At 48.7% G+C, this 19,911-nt stretch overlaps 1 protein-coding gene across 15 annotated transcripts in view; it reads right to left on the bottom strand.

The window, feature by feature from the left end:
- Snap25 (Synaptosomal-associated protein 25kDa) overlaps positions 1–19,911 on the bottom strand; it is a 196,328-nt gene that overhangs the window by 15,429 nt on the left and 160,988 nt on the right. For all 15 annotated transcript variants that reach the window (XM_077665957.1, XM_077665950.1, XM_077665945.1 and 12 more), the window contains one exon: positions 18,870–19,014. In XM_077665957.1, coding sequence (XP_077522083.1) covers positions 18,870–19,014 — 145 coding nt within the window. The remainder of the gene's footprint in view (positions 1–18,869; positions 19,015–19,911) is intronic.

Genomic DNA, 19,911 nt, shown 5'->3' on the forward strand with positions numbered 1-19,911 from the left:
CAAGAGCTTGGCACTGCTCTCTACCAAGGCACGATGCTGGCGACGTTAGAGTGCGCCTACTTTCAATGCTCAGTAAAGCCCGTTCATTTCAATGAAATGAGTAACTGAAGGCAATAGGCAGGAAAATAAACAAAAATCAGAAAACGTCGGGCGTGCACAGAAAAATAAAGGAAAACAATCACAAACGAAGCTCGTAACTAAGTCTAGTACGTGATAAGAATACCAGCTCAGAAAAAGCGAAGAGAATGTGGGCGATGAAAAAAAAAATAAAGAACTAAAGCATCTGACCCACGTACTTTGGGAAGAAAAAAGAAAAACGAAGTGTTAGTAACGGCTAGGAGCGTGGACTTTAACAGTCGACTTGACAGTGGTCCTTAAAAGTACAATTATTTGATATTTCCAGATTCTTTTCTCCAGTAGCCGATAAAGAAATAACTTAAATCTCGTTGACACTATCACGGCCGGGTGGAGCTGTTCGTACAGTAGGGCCAGGTTGCGCGGACGGATATCACGCCAAATACCGGAACGATAAGTAAAACATTCGGCACCGAGAGTAAAGCCGAGGAAAAATACTGTGTGAAAGAAATAAAAACAAAAAGGAATGGTCGCTGAAAAAAAAAAGAAAGGCAGCTAAATCGATACTAATGGCGAATAGCAGCTCCACTGAATTCCGCGCTTTTTCGAGACGCCCGGAATGACATGAGGGCTCTCCAGAAGCACTGAATTCCAAGCAAGCATAGAAGATGACTGCAACTGAAATTTTTAATCAGAATTCCTTATTTTCTCTGCCGTTCCATCGCGAGCACAGAAATATACGAGCAGTACGGTACAGCTATCGATGTCCAATGACCAGAAAAAAAAAAAACTATCCATGTCGGTGCGTGGCATTTGGGCACGGAGCAAGACTATATAGGAGGTGAAACTCCCGTCAGCGCGAGCGCAGGCGACCAGATAAAGTCAATTGTATGCGCCGACGGGGCCGTATGCAGTGGCGACGCCATGCGGCGCCTCATAGAAGCCGCAGCGGAAAAAAAAGTGCAGCGCCCGGGCAGGCGGCTCCGGCCAACACCACCAAGAAGACTGCTCCGGCGCGCTCAAAGCAGACGACAAGCAGAGGACACGGGTGTTTGTTTCAGCAGGCACGCCGTGACGTTGTATTTCTGTGCCCTTAAAGGGACTATGCAACAAATAAAAAGTCACTTGTAAATGTTTTCAATGCTTAGAAATGATGCTAAGAAGCATTCACACCAAGTATGAGTCTTCAGAACTGAGCCGGCAATTTATTATGAACTTTTAAAAACCGTGTTTTTCAAAATTCGCGGGCCGATTGGTGCGCCCGTAGTGACCGATTTCGGAACTAAAATCGCGGAACAAAGACGTCACTGCACCATGACGTCGCCAGGCCACCACACACTGTCATTCTGTCATTCGCTGGAGCCACAGCAGCCACGACGTCACGGGCACAGTTCCGGTAGCCGTGAAAATCGTCTGCTCGTGCCGCCGCGCGACCCTCTCCGGCAAGCTCGAGCCAGGGCATTGCCTTCGCGCATATGGTTTCAATTTTCCTCTGCCGCCTCCTTCTGTCGGGAGTTCCGGATCCACTCGCACGGCTCTTCATGCGCACGCATAGGGCTCGATGCCCATCGCGGCCGTAAAAGCGAGCAGTCGCACCTCGAGGTCCGGGTTTATTACTGCTAGTTACCACAGATGACAAGCAAAGAACCCCGACGCGCGCCGCAATCCAGGAAGAAGAGACCGGAGAGATGCCGCCACGCCGCCGACGCTGCTGCTGGGGGGCTAGGAGCGACAACCGGAAGTTGCAAAATAAATGTCAGCGGATGACGTATCATGGGCGGGGCCCAGTCCCAGAGCTGTTCTCTATTTTTTTCTGGTGCTCCTCGTGTACGAGTTGAGGGGGGGAGAGGAGGAGCGTAATTTTTAATCGTCTAGATCTTCGCTGTTATTGATGCTAGCTCAAAAATTCTTGCACTGGGGTGACGAGTGATCGAATGCCTATTTCTCGTCTGCTTTACGTAATCTCAGTTAATTTATTGCATAGTCCCTTTAAGTCAAACAGCAACAGTTCTTGTCTGTGTCTGTTCGAGGGCCGTAATACTAACAGCGCTGCTACGCGCAGTGCGGCCTCCTTCAGAATTTGCTAGACTAGGATGGGACGCAGGTGTTTTGTTCGAAATTGCAAAAGCGGTTACAGGTGTTGCTGGGAGAAGGTGAGGAAGGTGAGAAGTTGTAGCCGCTCGTTGCCTTCTCGGCTGATGTGCAGTCATAAACGCTGCGCCGTGCGACGCCCGCGTTCTCCTCCAGCAGATGAAACTAATTAGCGTGGTCACATACTCGACGAACGTGAAGGCATGTTTGCCTTCGACGAATGCCAGCAGCGCTTATACCCATCCAATCAAAGTCATCGCCTGGGTGTCAAACAAAAGCCCTGCGTACAACCAGAAGCTATAGATCATCTTATAGCGGTCATGGAAAAGAACGCGCTTAATTTTTTACTGTGCTCAAATGGTTGAAGCGTAGCACCAGGTGCTCTTCAGGCTACCAGCGGTAAAGAAGCGCGCGAGAGGGCCCTCAATAGAAGTCAGGCGCGCGCGGCCGAACGGGAGCAACACGCTCGACCGGTTGCCTTGGCAAGCGAAACAGGCGGTAGTTTCTTTCCAGGCCGCCAGCATGATAGTGGCGCCGCGGGCTTGTGACCTTTTCTAGTCGCCGCAGACAGCAGAGTTTACACTCCTATATAATCTTCCTCCGTGCATTTGGGGAGAAGACGCGGCTGTTCTCTCACCGCTGAACAAATGAAAAAAATCTGGACGGTGCTGAACGGTGCGCGGTGCTGAGTTGCTCTTGTGCATAGTGTATGGAGCGAGCAGTGCTGGTGTCGCGCCGGTGTCTGGTGCACCAGCACCCCACCAGCAAAGCGGACACATCGGTGTCTGTGACACCGGTGCATCGCCAGAAAACCGAAGGTCCTCGTATAGAGTCGTAAAGCACCACGTGTACCCCCCCCCCACACACACACACACACACTCCGTAAAAAACAAAAAAATCGAAACTATTCAGCATCTTTTAAGTGTGCGAGCTCCAAAACAGCAGCCGAAAAATAAAGACGAAGTGATCTTGAAGTTTCTGCAAAAGCACAACAGAAGAAACGCCGTGTCTGCCGCCTGCTCGGATATAATTTACAACAAATATGTAGGCTCGGAAACTTAAGCTAGAATTCCAACCCCGCACCCGGCCCTTCATCTACCCCTTTTGCGCCTATGCTATAGTTTGTCACGAGTCCACGGATTAATTTTTTTGCAGTATAAATCCCCTCACTAACACAAAACCTAACAATTTCACAATTGTTCTTGTGTTTAATCTTGTGACAGCCGCAAAGGTCACCATCTTCACTATTATTACAGTTCAACTGGCACAGCTGCAACTATACCCACTGTTGTATACACCGTGGCCCGATCCTCTCCTGCGCGATCTTCAAAATAAGAAAAATAAAGCAGGTGAAAGAAATAAAGGGCAATCTCTTCGGTTTAAAAAAACAGTCAGTAATGCAAGCCTGCATTAAGAAACAACAACGCGCGAAAAAAAGAAAGACGCGTCAAAGATTATGAAACAAATACCAACGACGCCCACTGAAAAAAAAAAAGTCGAGCTGTCCCACAGCAACCGGGAAAAACAATCAGGCAGCTAGATATCGGCTGATTAGCGGAAAGCGGGCTGGCCGCGCTTTGCGGGATTCTAACTGAACAGAGAGAACAAAAAAAAGACATGACAAAAAAAAACGGTTTCGTAAAAAAAATCGATTTGGTTGGCTGGACTACGCTCGCGAAAACCCCGGGGTGCCGTCCTTGCGTCCCGTCAGGCAGCGCTGTTTCCGCCATACATCTACCACGTTTCCTTCACCCGAGTCCTGTATACAGCAACCAATGGAAAGCAAGGTACGAGAGGAGAAATATAGAATCAACGAAGCTCGCTTCGTCCGTCGGCGGAATAAACAAACCCCGATGCCGTTATAAAAATGGCCTGTAGAGCTCCTATGGACATCTTATAGATTACTGCCTTCCTATTGATTTTCCCTTGCCTATTCATAGTCTATCCACTGTCTATACACAAGTCTTCTAAAACAATACGGCCATAAATCTATAGATTGTCTATAGACTCTATAGAGTTTGTCCTGCCTATAACTAGTCGATAAGATTTGTCTATAGAAAGCGTATAGACGTTATGGGTAAAAGCCTATGGACCGTCTATAGACTGTCTGAAGAAATTTTCGTAAGCGCAGACCGCGTCCAACATAAATTAGTGTGGGCAGTAAAAAGAAATAAAAATAAAATTGCCCAGCCCGCACCGCGTAGAGTACAACGGGCTACATCGATTCCGACGCGAAAACGATTGTTCAGAGGCTAAATATTCACTGCTGCTACTAGGGGGTTTCGGATGTTAGTCACACTGAGGTTGCACAAAATGAGAAAACGGCTTGGGAAAGCTCCGAAGACTGCCTCGTTGTGTGCCGATGTACGAGTATACGGGCGAGACGCTGTAAAACCTCTACACGAAACTGCTCAATAAAACTCGGAGCAAAAAACAAGCTGACGCCTTAAAGGCGAGCGAAGGGCGAACACTTTTAAGTGACCAGGGTACACAGACGTCAGTTTAATTAAAGAGCGAAAGCGGAAGTGAATGGGATCGAAATACACGTGTATACGATGAAATTCGGCAGAAAAAGCAAACAGCGCATGCGCAAGAAGTGATGACGTCAGGCAAGCAATACTTTGCGTCATGACCGAAGAAGTACGGGCGGAACAAGGCAGCGAAAAAAGCCGGCATTTAACGGGAGATATAGGTCACCGTCACCCGTACAGCTTCTGGTGGTGGCGAAGAGAACAGCGAAAGTAAACATGCAGCATGCGGAAAGATGAAGCAGCAGAGTTTATTTCAAGAAAGACGAAGGACACATAACATGCAAGAAACACTTACGATGACGCAACACATCAGTGCGGAAACCACTAGGCGTTTTTGATGACGTCCAGTGCCGGGTACTCTTGAAAGCTGAAGGCGACTTAACTATAGATTCTGTAGTGTACAACTTTTAAGAGCGTTAGCTCTTACTCATCCCGTTCCTCGATTTTTTGGGTTCTGCTATACCACCTCCCTTCGGCCCACCTCCCTTCGGCGTGAAATTTTCAAAGTCCGAGGAATTTAAAATGGCGGCACTCATAGTAAATAGATATAGCAACCCAATTGGAGATTGATCGGTGACATAATGAGTATATCGAATTGGTGATTGATTGGTGGTCACCGATGTTGTGACGTCATAGTTAACTAGTCCCGCGACTATGTACATTCGCTTATAACTCAGTAATTATTGAGGTCATCATAAAACGAATTAGATATTTGGAATCCTCTTGATGAGTAGGCAACACGTTAGACGCCAGTATTAACTAATGAAGTTAATATTCAGTTATCGTTAGGCTTAAATTTATTTGTTTATAATTAAACGATGAGGTCGTGATCTAACTTATGACATATTCGTAACGGGCTCGATGAGTAGAGCACGTTAGACACCAATACCGCCTAATTAGGTTAACATTTGGTCATGGTTAGGCTTAACATGGCGGCCGTGACGTCAGCACTGGGCAGCTGACAAGGCGGTAGGCGCCTGCTCGCCGTGAGGTTAAAAGTAGCCTAATCACGTGGTAATACATCGCATGGACGATAGATTGCGCTACCAAACAGCTAACGCTCGTTACTTGAACGTCTTCCAGACGGTGGCGGCATTTTTTTTATCTTTCTATAACACCGCAGAAGCTATGCAGCAACTATCAATAATCAAGCGGCCTTTAAACGTGACACCATAGCTCCAAAGCGCAGCAGGCGACCACTAGGGTCGATAATACGTGTAGCAGACGACAGCCGAAGGCAATATCGTCTGCACTCATAAAACCTGTCACTGGGGTGCCGGTCGTCCGTTCCCCTAAATTCAAGACGTCAGCACGTCAACACGTTCAATACCGCCTCGAAGCTTCGTATCTCTGAACTCTGGTTACTTTTAACGCACCGCCCAAGCCGGAATCAACATCGCTCGTAATATGCAGACGCAGACGCACCGCTGTCAAGCAAAACATACGACTGCGGTAAACAAGACAGCACGGAAGTTTAGAGACGCGCTTAAACCGCGCAAAGCGGGCGCTAATCTCGAGACATTTTCGCGCTGGCACAGAATGTGAAGTATTTGATTTTGCAAACCACACATGATTAATATATAAAAACAAAAAAAGCGGCTTCGTTGACCAATTGCTACGAAAAGGGTCACCGTGTCCTATAGCTACTACCGTTCCTGCAGTTTCGGACGTAAAATCAACACCAAAAACGTTTGTGTACTGAGCAAAGAAAATTCGAAAATAAAAACAAGAGACTGTCTGTAAACCAAAACTGAGTCAAAAATAGACCTGAATCGAATCAGAAAAGAAAAAAAAACAACCCACCAGGCGACAAGACGCAGAAAACCCACTTAAAAACAGTGACAAAAAAAGGGGAGACGACCCAGCGATGCTGGAGACACACTTCAAAAATAGAAAAAAAAACGAAGACGACCGAGCTTTGACGCTGCCAGAGGCGAAATGTCAAGGTTGAGACCAACTGGCTACAACGCAAGAACAATAAAATAAAACAAGCTTGACCTAGTGACCACCAAGGGAACAAGTCAGGCCTGAAATGCATTTCCCCAAAGCCGGGAGTTTCACCCCGCGATCAAAGGCAATGTGCAACGCTTTGGTCAAAGGACGAGTCAGAACTAAGGACATTTCTTTCCCCATTTTATCCTGTTTTTTTTCGAGCGCCACTTCATTCTGTACCACTAAAGGGAGAATTTGCAGCTTTCTTCTCTGCTCAAAGTAACTGGCACATGCGCTTCCGGACGCCACACCAGAAGCAGGGTTCGCAAATTCGGCTCAAAGATATTTGCTGCCCATGGTCCTTGCAAGTTACCTCTTATTTTTAGCTCCCCTCAGGGAGCTTGATTCCTTCGTGCAGTCCGACTACTCTAGCGGTGGCGTCCCGAGCTTATTCCATTTTGTCACGCTAAGCCGGACTTTGTTGCACCGACTTTGAAACCCTATAAGACCAGAACGTTGCCTGTACGTTGCGAAGAGGAAGCCGAATAAAGATGCTCCCCCCCCCCCCCCCCCCAAGAGCAAATCGAAATCGAACATAAGATTGCATCCACTTTTCTGCCTGGCGCAAAGGGCCGCTAAGACTATAACCTGCGGCATTAGCAACTCCAGCCGACAGAGAGATGGAAAACGATGAGAAATAAAAAAGGGGGGGGGGGGTCAGCAGGAGTTTCTGCCGAAAACGAGATTTCCGAATGGCAGTCCTCAGTTGCGGCCCTTAGAAACGAGGTTTCTGAATGCTGCTTCTTCGGTACTGGCTTCTGCAATAAGTGCAACCAGTCGATGTTTTTTTCTTTCATTTTTCTATGGCTGCGCATAATCATTTTCCTGTTAGGTTCAGGAAGCAAAGGAAACCGTCAAATGCAGGCCGCCACCTTGCGGTGAACTGCACTGCTTCTATGCCAGCCTGAAGTGCATAAGATAAAAAGAAAATATTCGGGCGGCGCTATACAACGTGACAAGCGACTGAAGGTGCTCTGTTTTATTCAAGTAGCAGTGCCTGTGTCACTTCAATCAGGAGGCACTTTTTTTTTGCGCCTGAGTGCTCATCGTTGCCTACTAAAGAAGGGCACAGGCGAGACACCCAAGTCGCAGAACTTCTGCTTCCAATGACTGGAAATGTCAGCCTAGAAATAAATTTCGGTAACGTGTTTAAGCGCGACCTTCCCCCCTTATAGTATCTACCTGTATACCTCAGACAGGGAGTGCGAGCCACGTGAAAGAAAAAGCTTTTTATAATGAGAAAAAAAAACAGAAAAGAGCCAGACCAGCTTAAGAAACAAGGAGAAAATAATTTCGTCAGTTTTAAAGTGAGAACGCTAAGCACGAGGAAAACTAACATGTGATACTTGCTTCAACCACATGTATGCTACTCATCCGCGGCTCCACAGATATGACCGAAGTGCATCACTATCTAAAACAGCGTAATGATTTGAAAGAAGCTAAGTAAAAAAAGCGCGTATCAATTCTTAAAAGAGTGGCTTCCCTGAAGGAGCTTTCTATCCCATGCTGACATTTTACTTACTTAAAATAAGCAAGAGCACTTAGGCAGTGAAAAAAAAACAAAATAAAAGTGTCTTCTCTCTGAAACGCATTCCGCACTGGAATTCGTAGCCCCGATTCCGGAAGGAAAGAAAGCTCGGGCTACTAAGGTTAACAAAAACAACAGTCGTGCACGGGCAAGTAGCAAGGAACGTCATCACTAGAAACACACAGGTAGCAGTCAGCAGAGTTAAACTTAGAAAACACCATTGACCTAGAACTCCACTGCGAGTGATAGAGAAATATAGCTGAGCGGCAGACCCGCATCCGGGAAAGTACGCCTGGCACGGGCTGAGTGCACGCAGGAGCAACCACTGCGCATGCGCTGACGCCGTCGGCGAAGAATCCGCGCATGCGCGATGACTCCAGCCCGTAATAGGCCTACACAACCGCCACACTATGAGTCTCTAACGTAAAAAAAAAGAGAACAGAAAGACAACAGACGACCCACGTGACAGGCGAGTGAAAGGTGAGACGAGAGTCACGAGTGAGTGAGTGGGGATAGAGAAAGAGTGAGTGAATGAGTGAGAAAGAGTGGACGAGTGTGGGTGAGTGAGTGAGTAAGTGAGTGGGGAAAACTTGAGAGCAGACGACATCGGCGAGGAGGAAGTGAAGAAGGAGGAGGCGCGCTGGTGCAGACGACGACCACGGCACACGTCCGGCTTGACGCCAGCGCCACCACCAGGTAGAGAGGAGAAATACACACGGGACAGATAGAGAGAAAGTAGAAGGGCGGGGAAGAAAGAAGGAAAAGGATGGGAAAGAGAGAGAAAGAGGAGAGAGGGAAAGCGAAACACAGCACCACACACAAAACAAACACAACACGACCACCACCAGTAGCAGTAGCAGACATCACCGGCTACGTCACGAACACGGTCATCACCACAACAACCGACTGACGAGCAGGTTTAGAAAGGAACATTTCAAACAAGGCCAAGACCCTCCTCCGTCGAAGAGAGAGAGAGAGAGAGAAAATCCGCACATAAAACGCGTACACTATTCAACCATGCTACTAAGCATATATTAAGACTACAGCTAAGACTACAGACTACAAACCGGCTCGGCGCAAAGCACTGGGGCACACAGCCATACGTGGCTTAATGAAAGCTTAAAACGTTGTCAGGAAGATTACTAATGTCGCGGTCCTATCTTGGGCAAGCAGTTAGAACGGGAAGCTTCTGGAAAGACTTCTGCAAGAATGCCGTACGTAACAGTACGACGCAGAGGACAGGTTAAGTGGTCGAGGGTATAAACTCGGGTATTCTAGAAAGCGAAGTACGATCGCGAGGGCGTCAGTAAATGCGCGCGTAGCCTTCCAAACACAAACACACAAGTGAAAGGATAACTACTGCGCACAAATTGAAAAGAATCACGGCAAGAAACCGTAAGGCAATAAAGTCGAAGAGGCCGTGCTGAACACTTGGTTAACGCAGCTTGGTTAAGCGCTACAAGCATCGGGCCTCCCGAAAAACCGCCGGCATTTGGCAGTGAAATCCTCTTCAACGCAATGTTGTTTTTAAAAAAATTTAAAAGCTGCAGTTTTCGTGCCGCATTTAATCGTTTTCTAGCAAAGACACACACGAATGCCAACGGCGGTCCAGGAAGAAGCTACTTGCCGCTACGGCGAGCAAGAATTTAAAAAGATATTTCCGTCAGGTTGCAGCAAAAACTCGTTGCACACGGGATAAGCCCGGCGCCAAATAAAGCCGAAAAGAAATTATGTTCTTATCGTAAGCTTGTTAGTCCTCGTGCACTAGGAAGATATGAACGCTCTTTAATCATCAGTACAGTTACGCCCGCTATTAGACAAAGGCCTTTTTAACCGATTTCCAACGGGGGAGGCCTTTGCCCCAAGCAGATGTAGCTGCGCTGGTCATTGCGATTACAAAAACTGTCCCTTCAAAAATCACAAAGAGAGAATACAGTGTTCCTCCAGGCAAGGAACCGTACTGTGTTTGAGCAAGTGACTGCTCTCTAAGCAAGCAGAAAATGAAGGCTCAGCCTCTTTCGGCACTGCAAATGCAAGGTAAGAAGATCGAACTAGAGGAGTACAATAAAAAAAAACCCGGCGACCCATAAAGGAGCAAAAAAAAACATTAGCTCTCAAGTTATGACAGGACTTACTTCACATATTACTAAAGAGTTGTCGTTCTTTGCCCGAAAGAGCAGAGTGACTGCTTCTGCTCTAGCTCCGAGTGAATGACGTCGAGTACGCAGAAAACGAAACCCAGTACGACCGCCACCCTGAGGAAGGCACAGCGAGAAAGTTGACGCGCCTAAATCCGGGGCTCGGGTTTTGTTTACGGTCACATATCAGCTGGCATCGCAAACACTGCCTGACGCATGACTGACGGACCGCCGGATGTGGCAAGGGAGCCTATTGTGGGGTACGCGTAAACACACAGTACGGTGCGGTCTGTTGTAGGGTACGTGTAAAGCTAGAGCACGGCGCGGCCTGTTGTGGGGTACGTGTAAAGCCAGAGCACGGCGCGGTCTGTTGTAGCGTACGTGTAAAGCTAGAGCACGGCGTGGTCCGTTGTAGGGTACGTGCAAAGCCAGAGCACGGCGCGGCCTGTTGTAGGGTACGTGTAAAGCTAGAGCACGGCGCGGCCTGTTGTGGGGTACGTGTAAAGCCAGAGCACGGCGCGGTCTGTTGTAGCGTACGTGTAAAGCTAGAGCACGGCGTGGTCCGTTGTAGGGTACGTGTAAAGCCAGAGCACGGCGCGGCCTGTTGTAGGGTACGTGTAAAGCTAGAGCACGGCGCGGCCTGTTGTGGGGTACGTGTAAAGCCAGAGCACGGCGCGGTCTGTTGTAGCGTACGTGTAAAGCCAGAGCACGGCGCGGCCTGTTGTAGGGTACGTGTAAACCTAGAGCACGGCGCGGCCTGTTGTGGGGTACGTGTAAAGCCAGAGCACGGCGCGGTCTGTTGTAGCGTACGTGTAAAGCTAGAGCACGGCGTGGTCCGTTGTATGGTACGTGTAAAGCCAGAGCACGGCGCGGCCTGTTGTAGGGTACGTGTAAACCTAGAGCACGGCGCGGCCTGTTGTGGGGTACGTGTAAAGCCAGAGCACGGCGCGGTCTGTTGTAGCGTACGTGTAAAGCTAGAGCACGGCGTGGTCCGTTGTATGGTACGTGTAAAGCCAGAGCACGGCGCGGCCTGTTGTAGGGTACGTGTAAAGCTAGAGCACGGCGCGGTCCGCTGTAGGGTACGTGTAAAGCTAGAGCACGGCGCGGTCCGTTGTAGGGTACGTGTAAAGCTAGAGCACGGCGCGGTCTGTTGTAGGGTACGTGCAAGGCAGAGCATGGCGCGGCCTGCGAGTAACTTTAAACGGCGGTTGTCGGCCGCACTATAGTAATGCATCAGCTTTCCAAGGTTTCCCCATTTCCCCTCAGTGCTCACGTAAAAAAAAAACTGTCTATGCAAAAGCCAATATGGCTGCGTCTTCGGCACGTGGGATTCAAAAGCTTGGCGTTTATAGGTCATTCGGGAGCTCCATCTTTGGCGAGAAGATATTGGGAGAGCATTAAGAGACACGAGAGGAGAATGTTACACTTGTTACACGACTTGCCGTTTAGCGTGAACTGCGCCAGATAGCGTGCGTGAAATGCCCCAATAGCAACGAAACAATGCGAAGAAATTCTTCAACCTCATCGCTTGTGGCTCGCTTACCCTAAAGCTCATAGTACTGAGTTAACCTTACGCCCCGACAAAGCACGACGGACAGGCCGCAAAATAATCCCAGCTGGAATGAACTGCTGGCACTGATCGGTCACGACTCGGAATAAATTATGTTCCCGCTAGCGCTGACCTAAACCAAAAACGAAATCCCAGCGCATTAATCTGCTGCCCGGGCGGGAACCATTTTTTTTTTGCTCCTCCATACCAGCTCCGCCGCAGTATTTGTCCTTTTAGGGTGTGCCGACCTCGTGACACATGCAAATCCGATAATACTGCCACGGACCAAAAAAGCTACAAAAAGTGCTCCGGCGTAGGCGACTCAATCGCGTTCCTTTCCGTGCTCGAAAGTCGCTGGCCCCAAAGCGAATTTCGCTGTTTTAATGGCGAAGCGAATCCCTGAGCCCTCTTACCGCGACTGACTCAATTACGCTGGCAGTGAGGCGGGCCCGCCATTTCTAAACTATGGGAGTACCAGCCCGCCGACATCGAAGTAATTCGGACGGGAAACGGATAAACGGCTTAATTTTTTTTAGATTTTCCCCTGAAACAATGTTCTATAAAGGCATCGGCACGTGTAAAACGGTATTTACATTGTGTCTAAGGGCTTCCTTTAGGCCTTTTGCTTTAAGCGTGACACGAACCCAGTTGTCCTCCCAAGAAAAAAAAAGAAAGGTAGCTATGAACACCGTTCACACAAAAAAGAAGGAAAATGAGGCATTAAACTAAAGACTACAGATGGGCATGACAGACGCCAATCATAACCTTGTGCAACCAAGAAAGAAGAACTACAGTCAAGTTCCGGATGACTGAATGATTTTGGAATAACCTCTCCTTCTGACAGTTCAGTAATCTCAGAGGTTTCCTCGTCCACAAGAAGGAAGATATCTCACAACGCACGGAACAAAAACCACGATACACCCTGTAGCTTAACTGGAATGAGGTAAAAAAAAATTACACCCCTGCCAATTCAGCGAGCAGATTTACTGCCATCTTTGGGGAGCCCGGCAGTCTCTCAAGCCTAGCGCGATATACACACGCGCATCATCGCCGGCCGCTCGCTGCCTCATGAGCCTGCTTAAACAAATTAACTCCACGCGCGGTGCTTTCAAGTACGACCGGCGAGCTATATCGACAGCGAAATTTTCAAACCTCTATCTGCAAAGCATAGCTCCCTGGCAAAACATCTTCAGGGGGCCACGCGGTCGAAACGCACCGCGTCGTTTTTCTGAATAAATTAGGCCTCGTTAGGCGCGCGCGAGCGCTCCAAATGCGATCCTTCCGAGGGCTCCTCCTCCGCCTCGAGGGAGGCCTTCCAGCCTATTCGCCAGAATTGGTCCAGCGCGCACGAGAGGCCGCACGCGAAGCAACAGTGGCTCGGGGAGAAATGGAAATCGGCCGCCGGCTTCTGAGGGTGAAATATTTACGAATTAAGACGCGGCGGTACGGCGTTCTTTCGCAAGCCCCGTAACGAGCGGTCGTTATGGCGGCGACTAATGGAGCAGCCGCATCGTTGAAATGTTCATAACTTGAGGCAGGTGGCGTATGCACCCGCGTCAGAATTAGAGATTTTTGATTGCCTTCCTAAAGGCACCCATAGACGCTCGGTATGGCGGCGTGGGAGGTTGCGCTTTTGGCGATTTCAGACGCCATTCCGTGGTTTCTTCCCCTTTGGTTTTAAACATAATTTTAAGTAGACAGCCTTGCAGAAACTAAGACACTCCATAAAGTGGTAAAAAATTGAAGTCGTAAGTCCGGACTTATTGGGGCAATGTTTTAAAACGTGCCTCGCCGTCGTCCTCACCGTAAAACAGTATAGACTTAAATATTTTATAGGGCGTTTCGTAACATCGCGTATGGTTGCGGGAAATCTCTTTCGCGTTATAAAGGAAAAAAAAAAACTAACTTATGGGCTGCGCCCAACGCGTTGCTCAAATGTAGGCAGGTGGTTTGAGTAAGCCAGGTCAACACTGCCAGCAAAAAAAAAAAAATTCTAGTCTGTAACCCTAAGGACATTAATAAAAACCGTATGAAAGAACAAAGGTCGCATACACGAGGAAAAGATGCAGCGAAATGATGGCTAATACTACGTGTAATACTACGTGTAATACTACTAGTTGTAATACTACGCGATTTAGGGGAAGACACTAATTTTCCCGCGATTCGGCCCTAGAGAGGTTCTTTTTTTTTTCAAAACTACAATACGCTAGGATAGTGAGCTTCAAAGACACCGAATCAATGTGTCTAAAAGATGACAAGTCAGCTATGAGCTAACAAAATTAAGCGCCGTCAAAGAAGCCTAACACAACATTGAGGGGTAACAACGTCTGCAGCGGAATGGTACAAAAAGACAAAAAAAAAAGATTCGGAAAATCCGTTTTCTCTCCTCCTATTCTTTAAGGTGTGAGACGCCTCTTTCGAGGTCGGGTTAAGGGGGACAAGTACACACGTTGCCTTCCCTATAATCAGCGAAACCTATCTCGTCAACAGTACCGCCTGTATTAGTCGCGACGAGCACCCAACGCCCCGCGGTGGGAATATCTAGGCCTAACTCGTCCCCATCCCAAGCTACCCCGAAATGTTGACACAGTGCGACGATGTGGTAAAAACCTGTGAGAAAAACCAGCACCCCGTTCCACCCAACCACCCTTCCAGTTGAGTAAACGATCCAAAAGCGGAATAGGTTAACTGCACAAGAGCCTGTAGCGTCGCGTCACTACTACTACTACTTCTTCTTCTTAAGCTTCTTCAGACTCCTTCGCTTCGTTGGAATGCGTTTAGCCCATGGATACAAGCGTTTTAAGGAAAGACGCGCTTTTATCCAAACGCAAGTTTCAACGAAGCCTCCTTCTCCGTTTTAACGTACTTCGTTAAAACGAGTATTCCCGGCGCTCGCGTGTCGCAGGGCAGCACTCGTAACAAACCCGTGCGCCGGGTGCTGGCAGTTTCTCAAAATTATCTCGAGAGGCAAGAGGCGCCACCGTCTATGCGGGCTCCTAAAGAGAACTTCATCCACAACGGGAATGCTGGGAAGATGTGGGTTCGCATCTGGGTTCGCTAGAGTTGAGCTGAAAACGTGGAGTGAGCTGCCGGAATAAAGGCTGCACCGCAATGCTGTCACGTGTGCTCAGATTAAGCAATTTCTTACCCCAATTATTTAGGAATAGTGTGAGCCAAAATCAGGCTCAAAAGTGAGAAGCCAGAACCCATGGAACCATTGTGGAAAGAGCACTAAATTGAAATAATGGTTACGCACTCCAAACACGCATAATTCGCACCGAAAAACAACAATAGTAACCAATTTGAGGAAAGAATAATACGAACTTTTATCGTCGCTTTCTGCATCCATTTTCCATACGTTGACTAAAGTGAATGTCTGATATTATGGCTCGTTCACACTTGGGCATTCGGCGGCGAGAGCGAGCGAAATCCGTCGCCATCGAAACGCTGCCTTGTTCACACTTCCCGGCCACCAAACCACGTCGCCGCTCGCGGCGTACGCAGATATGGTTAGAAAATAGCATAAATCTACGCTGTTTACGTACCATAGGCGTATGCACGCTTACGCACGCTAAACACAGGCGTTCTGCGGTGCGTTAAGCTTTTCACCACATTTCCATTTTTAGTTCAGCGTATGCAAGCAGACCCGCCGCGGTGGCTCAGTGGTTAGGGCGCTCGACTACTGATCTGGAGTTCCCGGGTTCGAACCCGACCGCGGCGGCTGTGTTTTTATGGAGGAAGAACGCTAAGGCGCACGTGTGCTGTGCGATGTCAGTGCACGTTAAAGATCCCCAGGTGGTCGAAATTATTCCGGAGCCCTCCACTACGGCACCTCTTCTTCCTTTCTTCTTTCACTCCCTCCTTTATTCCTTCCCTTACGGCGCGGTTCATGTGTCCAACGATATACGAGACAGATACTGCGCCATTTCCTTTCCCCAAAAACCAATTATAATTATATATATGTAAGCAGAGACGCAACAATACGCTCAGCCTAGTGGCGCCATCTGGTTGTTAGGACGGGAACGATTTTTGTCAACAAACCAACGGCCCTCTTAAGCCTAGAAGCGGCAGAATCGAAATAAAAAAAATAAAATAAATTTATCGCTCCCGCGTTTTCACATACTAATGATGAGAAGAAGCGAAAATCCGGTGCCCCATTTATGGCCAGTGAACGCCCTCAAAGAGACAGTAACCACGACGAATTCTGTCCGAAGCAAAGGGTCCTGCTTCGAAGGGAGCCGCCATGTTTGTCGCCGCGGGAAAGCCACTTCCTACTCGCCATCCTATTGGCTGAAGGGAATGGGCTGAATTTTTGCTGGCGGCGAAAAACAATCAGCTCTGGACCGATCGGGCGTTCCCCTGGTGATTTCGGTGGAATCGCTGCCTCGGCGGCGGATTCCGCTCGCTCTCGCCGCCGAATGGCCAAGTGTGAACGCGCCATCAGACTAGCATGAAAACCACCAAAAGCGTTTCTTAGAGGCTCGGCTCGGGAAAGTCGTAGTCTTACTAGTAGATTCCCGTTTCTGCCAAGCGCTATCTAGGCCAAATACGGAGCGAGCACTGCTCGGCTCTCCCCTTATAAAAATGGCCTATAGATGTCTATACACTTCTTGTAGACTCTACTGTGTTTCTGTACATATTTCGTTTTGTTTATTCAGTCTATCGACTGTCTACAGACAAAAGTCTAATAAAAGTGAATGGTCATAAATCTATAGATTGGCTATAGACTGTCTATAGGATTTGTGTTGCCTATAGACTCTTCTCTATAGGCAATACGCCTTATAGACAAAAGTCTATGGACAGTCTATAGACTGTCTAAGGAAACTGTGAAGTTCCTGCGCCTCACCATAGCGGATAAACGACACAGCAGTGCCTTTCTTCTCTGGGGTAATTTCGAGAGACTCCACGGGTGCTGTACCGCGTCAGCAGGTGCTCGTGACAAGACAAAGCAGTGTGGAGTGATGTGCGTGGCATGTGTCTGTGTGCGCGTGTGTGTGTGCGAGCTACCGGTGCGCTCAGACTCGGCAACAACGGCTCGTGAAGCACTGCCCGAGAAGAGCCGCAAAGGCGGCCGGTTATAATAATAATAAATAATAATTGGTTTTGGGGGAAAGGAAATGGCGCAGTATCTGTCTCATATATCATTGGACACATGAACCGCGCCGTAAGGGAAGGGATAAAGGAGGGAGTGAAAGAAGAAAGGAAGAAGGAGGTGCCGTAGTGGAGGGCCCCGGAATAATTTCGACCACCTGGGGATCTTTAACGTGCACTGACATCGCACAGCACACGGGCGCCTTAGCGTTTTTCCTCCATAAAAACGCAGCCGCCGCGGTCGGGTTCGAACCCGGGAACTCCTGATCAGTAGTCGAGCGCCCTAACCACTGAGCCACCGCGGCGGGTGCGGCCGGTTAGCCGAACCACAGTTTCGCCATCAGCCGGATACGAAAAACGTCAGAGGAGGCGAAGCAAGGGACAGGAGAAAAAAAATCTAAAATCACGATGGAAAGATGAACGTACTTAAAAAGGAAAGTGCATGGCAGCGCACAGGGCAGCTGAAAACGAAGCTACGGATATAGGGCATACATTAGCCGCTTTTCGCGGACGCTGCTAGATGGCGCGAGCTCTACCAAGAGCTACGCGGTCCTGCGTTCCTGTTTTGATCCTACCCGACAGAACATAATATCACCCTACAAGTGGTGGGACAGTCCCGAAGGGTTGTGGCGAGACTAAATGCAACGAAATTCTTCGGCGCAATATTACAGCCTCGAGTTCTGCTCCGCATTCAATTTCAGCTGCTCAATTATGACAGGAGAGCTTTATTACTATTTATTTAGGTATCGAACTACCAGCTGGAATAGTGGTATGGCAGCGGTCCTGCTTCCTAGATCTCAGAATAAAATGTGTATCCAAGCGCCAACGCGCTCCGTTATCGCTTTTTCCTGCATCGCAATATTTTAAAAGAGAAAGCGTTAAACGGCAAAAATAATTCAACGTAACAATGTTTTTCAGGCTCGTCTAGAAAACTATGCTACGGGAGCAGGCATTTTGGACACCAAACTTGGTGTCCAAGAAGAACCATTGTAGACCGGGAACTTAGTGCACCGAACTTGTCGGTCCAGAACCGTTAAGGGCCTCCGCGCTTTTTGGCTTTAAAAATCTACTTCTTGAATCAATTTCCTCTCTGCATAGCGCCACCCGCACACGCTCTTATCATCTTCTGTTGCCTACGCCCGGCGAGTTATCTACCGGAGGACAGCCGCGAACAAAAAGGCCTCGGCAGTGCACCCTGCCTCTCTCCTCCCCCAGAAGGCCAATTTTCTGTTCCGCTCGAAACCGCCGAAAAGGATACAGCCCGCGTAGTGCTTACAGCGTGTACCGTGTTTGCGCGAGTGTAAGCCGACACTCCGCTTCTGCAAAATCGAACTAAACTGCGTTGCATTGGGTTTTATGAGCATAAGCAGCAGCCAAAAACCAGTTTAGAAAGGCGTGCGGTGCTAATAGACTCACCAAAATTCGTTCATTCGCAAAATTTCATACAGCTATTATTTCTTTTTCCGGGGCGAATACTATCTTTTATTCAAGAGTGTGGCGAAAATTCGTCCGGCCACGCAGAACAGCGAACGAAATAGCGCTCACTAATGAGCGCTATTTTATTCACCGTTAAGCGTGACCGACCGCCTTTCAGAGCACATAGTGTCGGCATACGCTCGCGTGAATTCGGTATTGCCGAGACGGAGCGCAAAATGTGCAATGCGGTGGTGTGTACAAGCGGCGGCGTAGTGGCGCGGGACAAATCCTTGCGTGTGGCAGCTTGTGCATTTGCGATGTGCTTGTGGCAATGTTTCATGTGTTCCTCGAGCCCCAAGTACCACAGTCGTCGCAGCGGCGGTAGCCCGCCACCTCAGGAGGCCGCAGCGGCCGCGACTGTCCTGGCGGGAGGGTGAAAGGCGGGGGGGAAAGCGTACCTTCTGGTTGATCCTGTCGATCTGCCGATTTTGCGACTCAATCTCGCTGCCCATGTCGATAGCCATATTGCGCAGGTTCCCGATCATGGTGGACACTTGGACCATGTTGTCCTCCATCTCCGTCTCACGGTCATCATTTGTAATCCTGGCGAGAAAGGAAAAGGAAGGGAAAGAAAGAAAAGGATAAAGTATGGTCAAAGAGTGTCCGGGGCGAAATGCTCCGCTAAAAGAACCAAATGCATTAGCACTTGGCCCAAGAGACAGGCTGACGACGGTCTAGCTTCGCGATATAATAGGCACCTTTAGCATACCGTGTTACCATGACCGGGCGCCACCGCGCCGTCACTGCGCATGCGCAGATCGCCTAGAGTCCGCCAGATGGCGCCAGGTGCCCGGCAGCTGCGCGCAAGCCTTCGGCACAGGGACCAATCAGCGCGTGCTTACTGCCGGTGGGCGGGAATCCAATAATCCGGTCACGATAACACGGTACACGGTATGCTAAAGGTGTCTAATTACAACTGGCCCAACGAACTCTTGTTATCAGTGTTAAGGGCATAAGCACGCATGCTAACAGTCCTTCCACTACGTGCTCTAGACGGGAATTGGCTTCTATGGTAGTAACACGGGAGTAAGCTGTCCTCTAGAGCATTCCCTTTTAGGGGCAGGGTATACGGCCCAATGATTACTAAATATAAGGAATGCTTACTGTTTGCAACGGAGGCGTATTCCCACTGCAAAGCATAGCAACTTGATGATGCAGTTAGCAGTAGGAGAAGGCCGTTAAATGCGGCACCGGAGGACAGCAAATAAAGAAGACTTAAAGTTCGGTTAAAATCTTCGTGACTTGCTAGAACTTGCCTTCTTTTGAAGCGGCAATTTTTTGGCGTAGCCAATCGTAAGTATTCAGTACTTTTAGGGATGGAAATCTACCCCAAAATTTGGGCAGCATACCCTGTCCCGAATCGGGAGGGCGCTAGAGAAGAGCTTATTCCCTTTTTACGCCCATATGGGCTAATACGTGTCTACAGTGTATGATGTTACT

The sequence above is a fragment of the Amblyomma americanum genome, chromosome 5, assembly GCF_052857255.1.
Source record: "Amblyomma americanum isolate KBUSLIRL-KWMA chromosome 5, ASM5285725v1, whole genome shotgun sequence".
Classification (NCBI taxonomy): domain Eukaryota; kingdom Metazoa; phylum Arthropoda; class Arachnida; order Ixodida; family Ixodidae; genus Amblyomma; species Amblyomma americanum.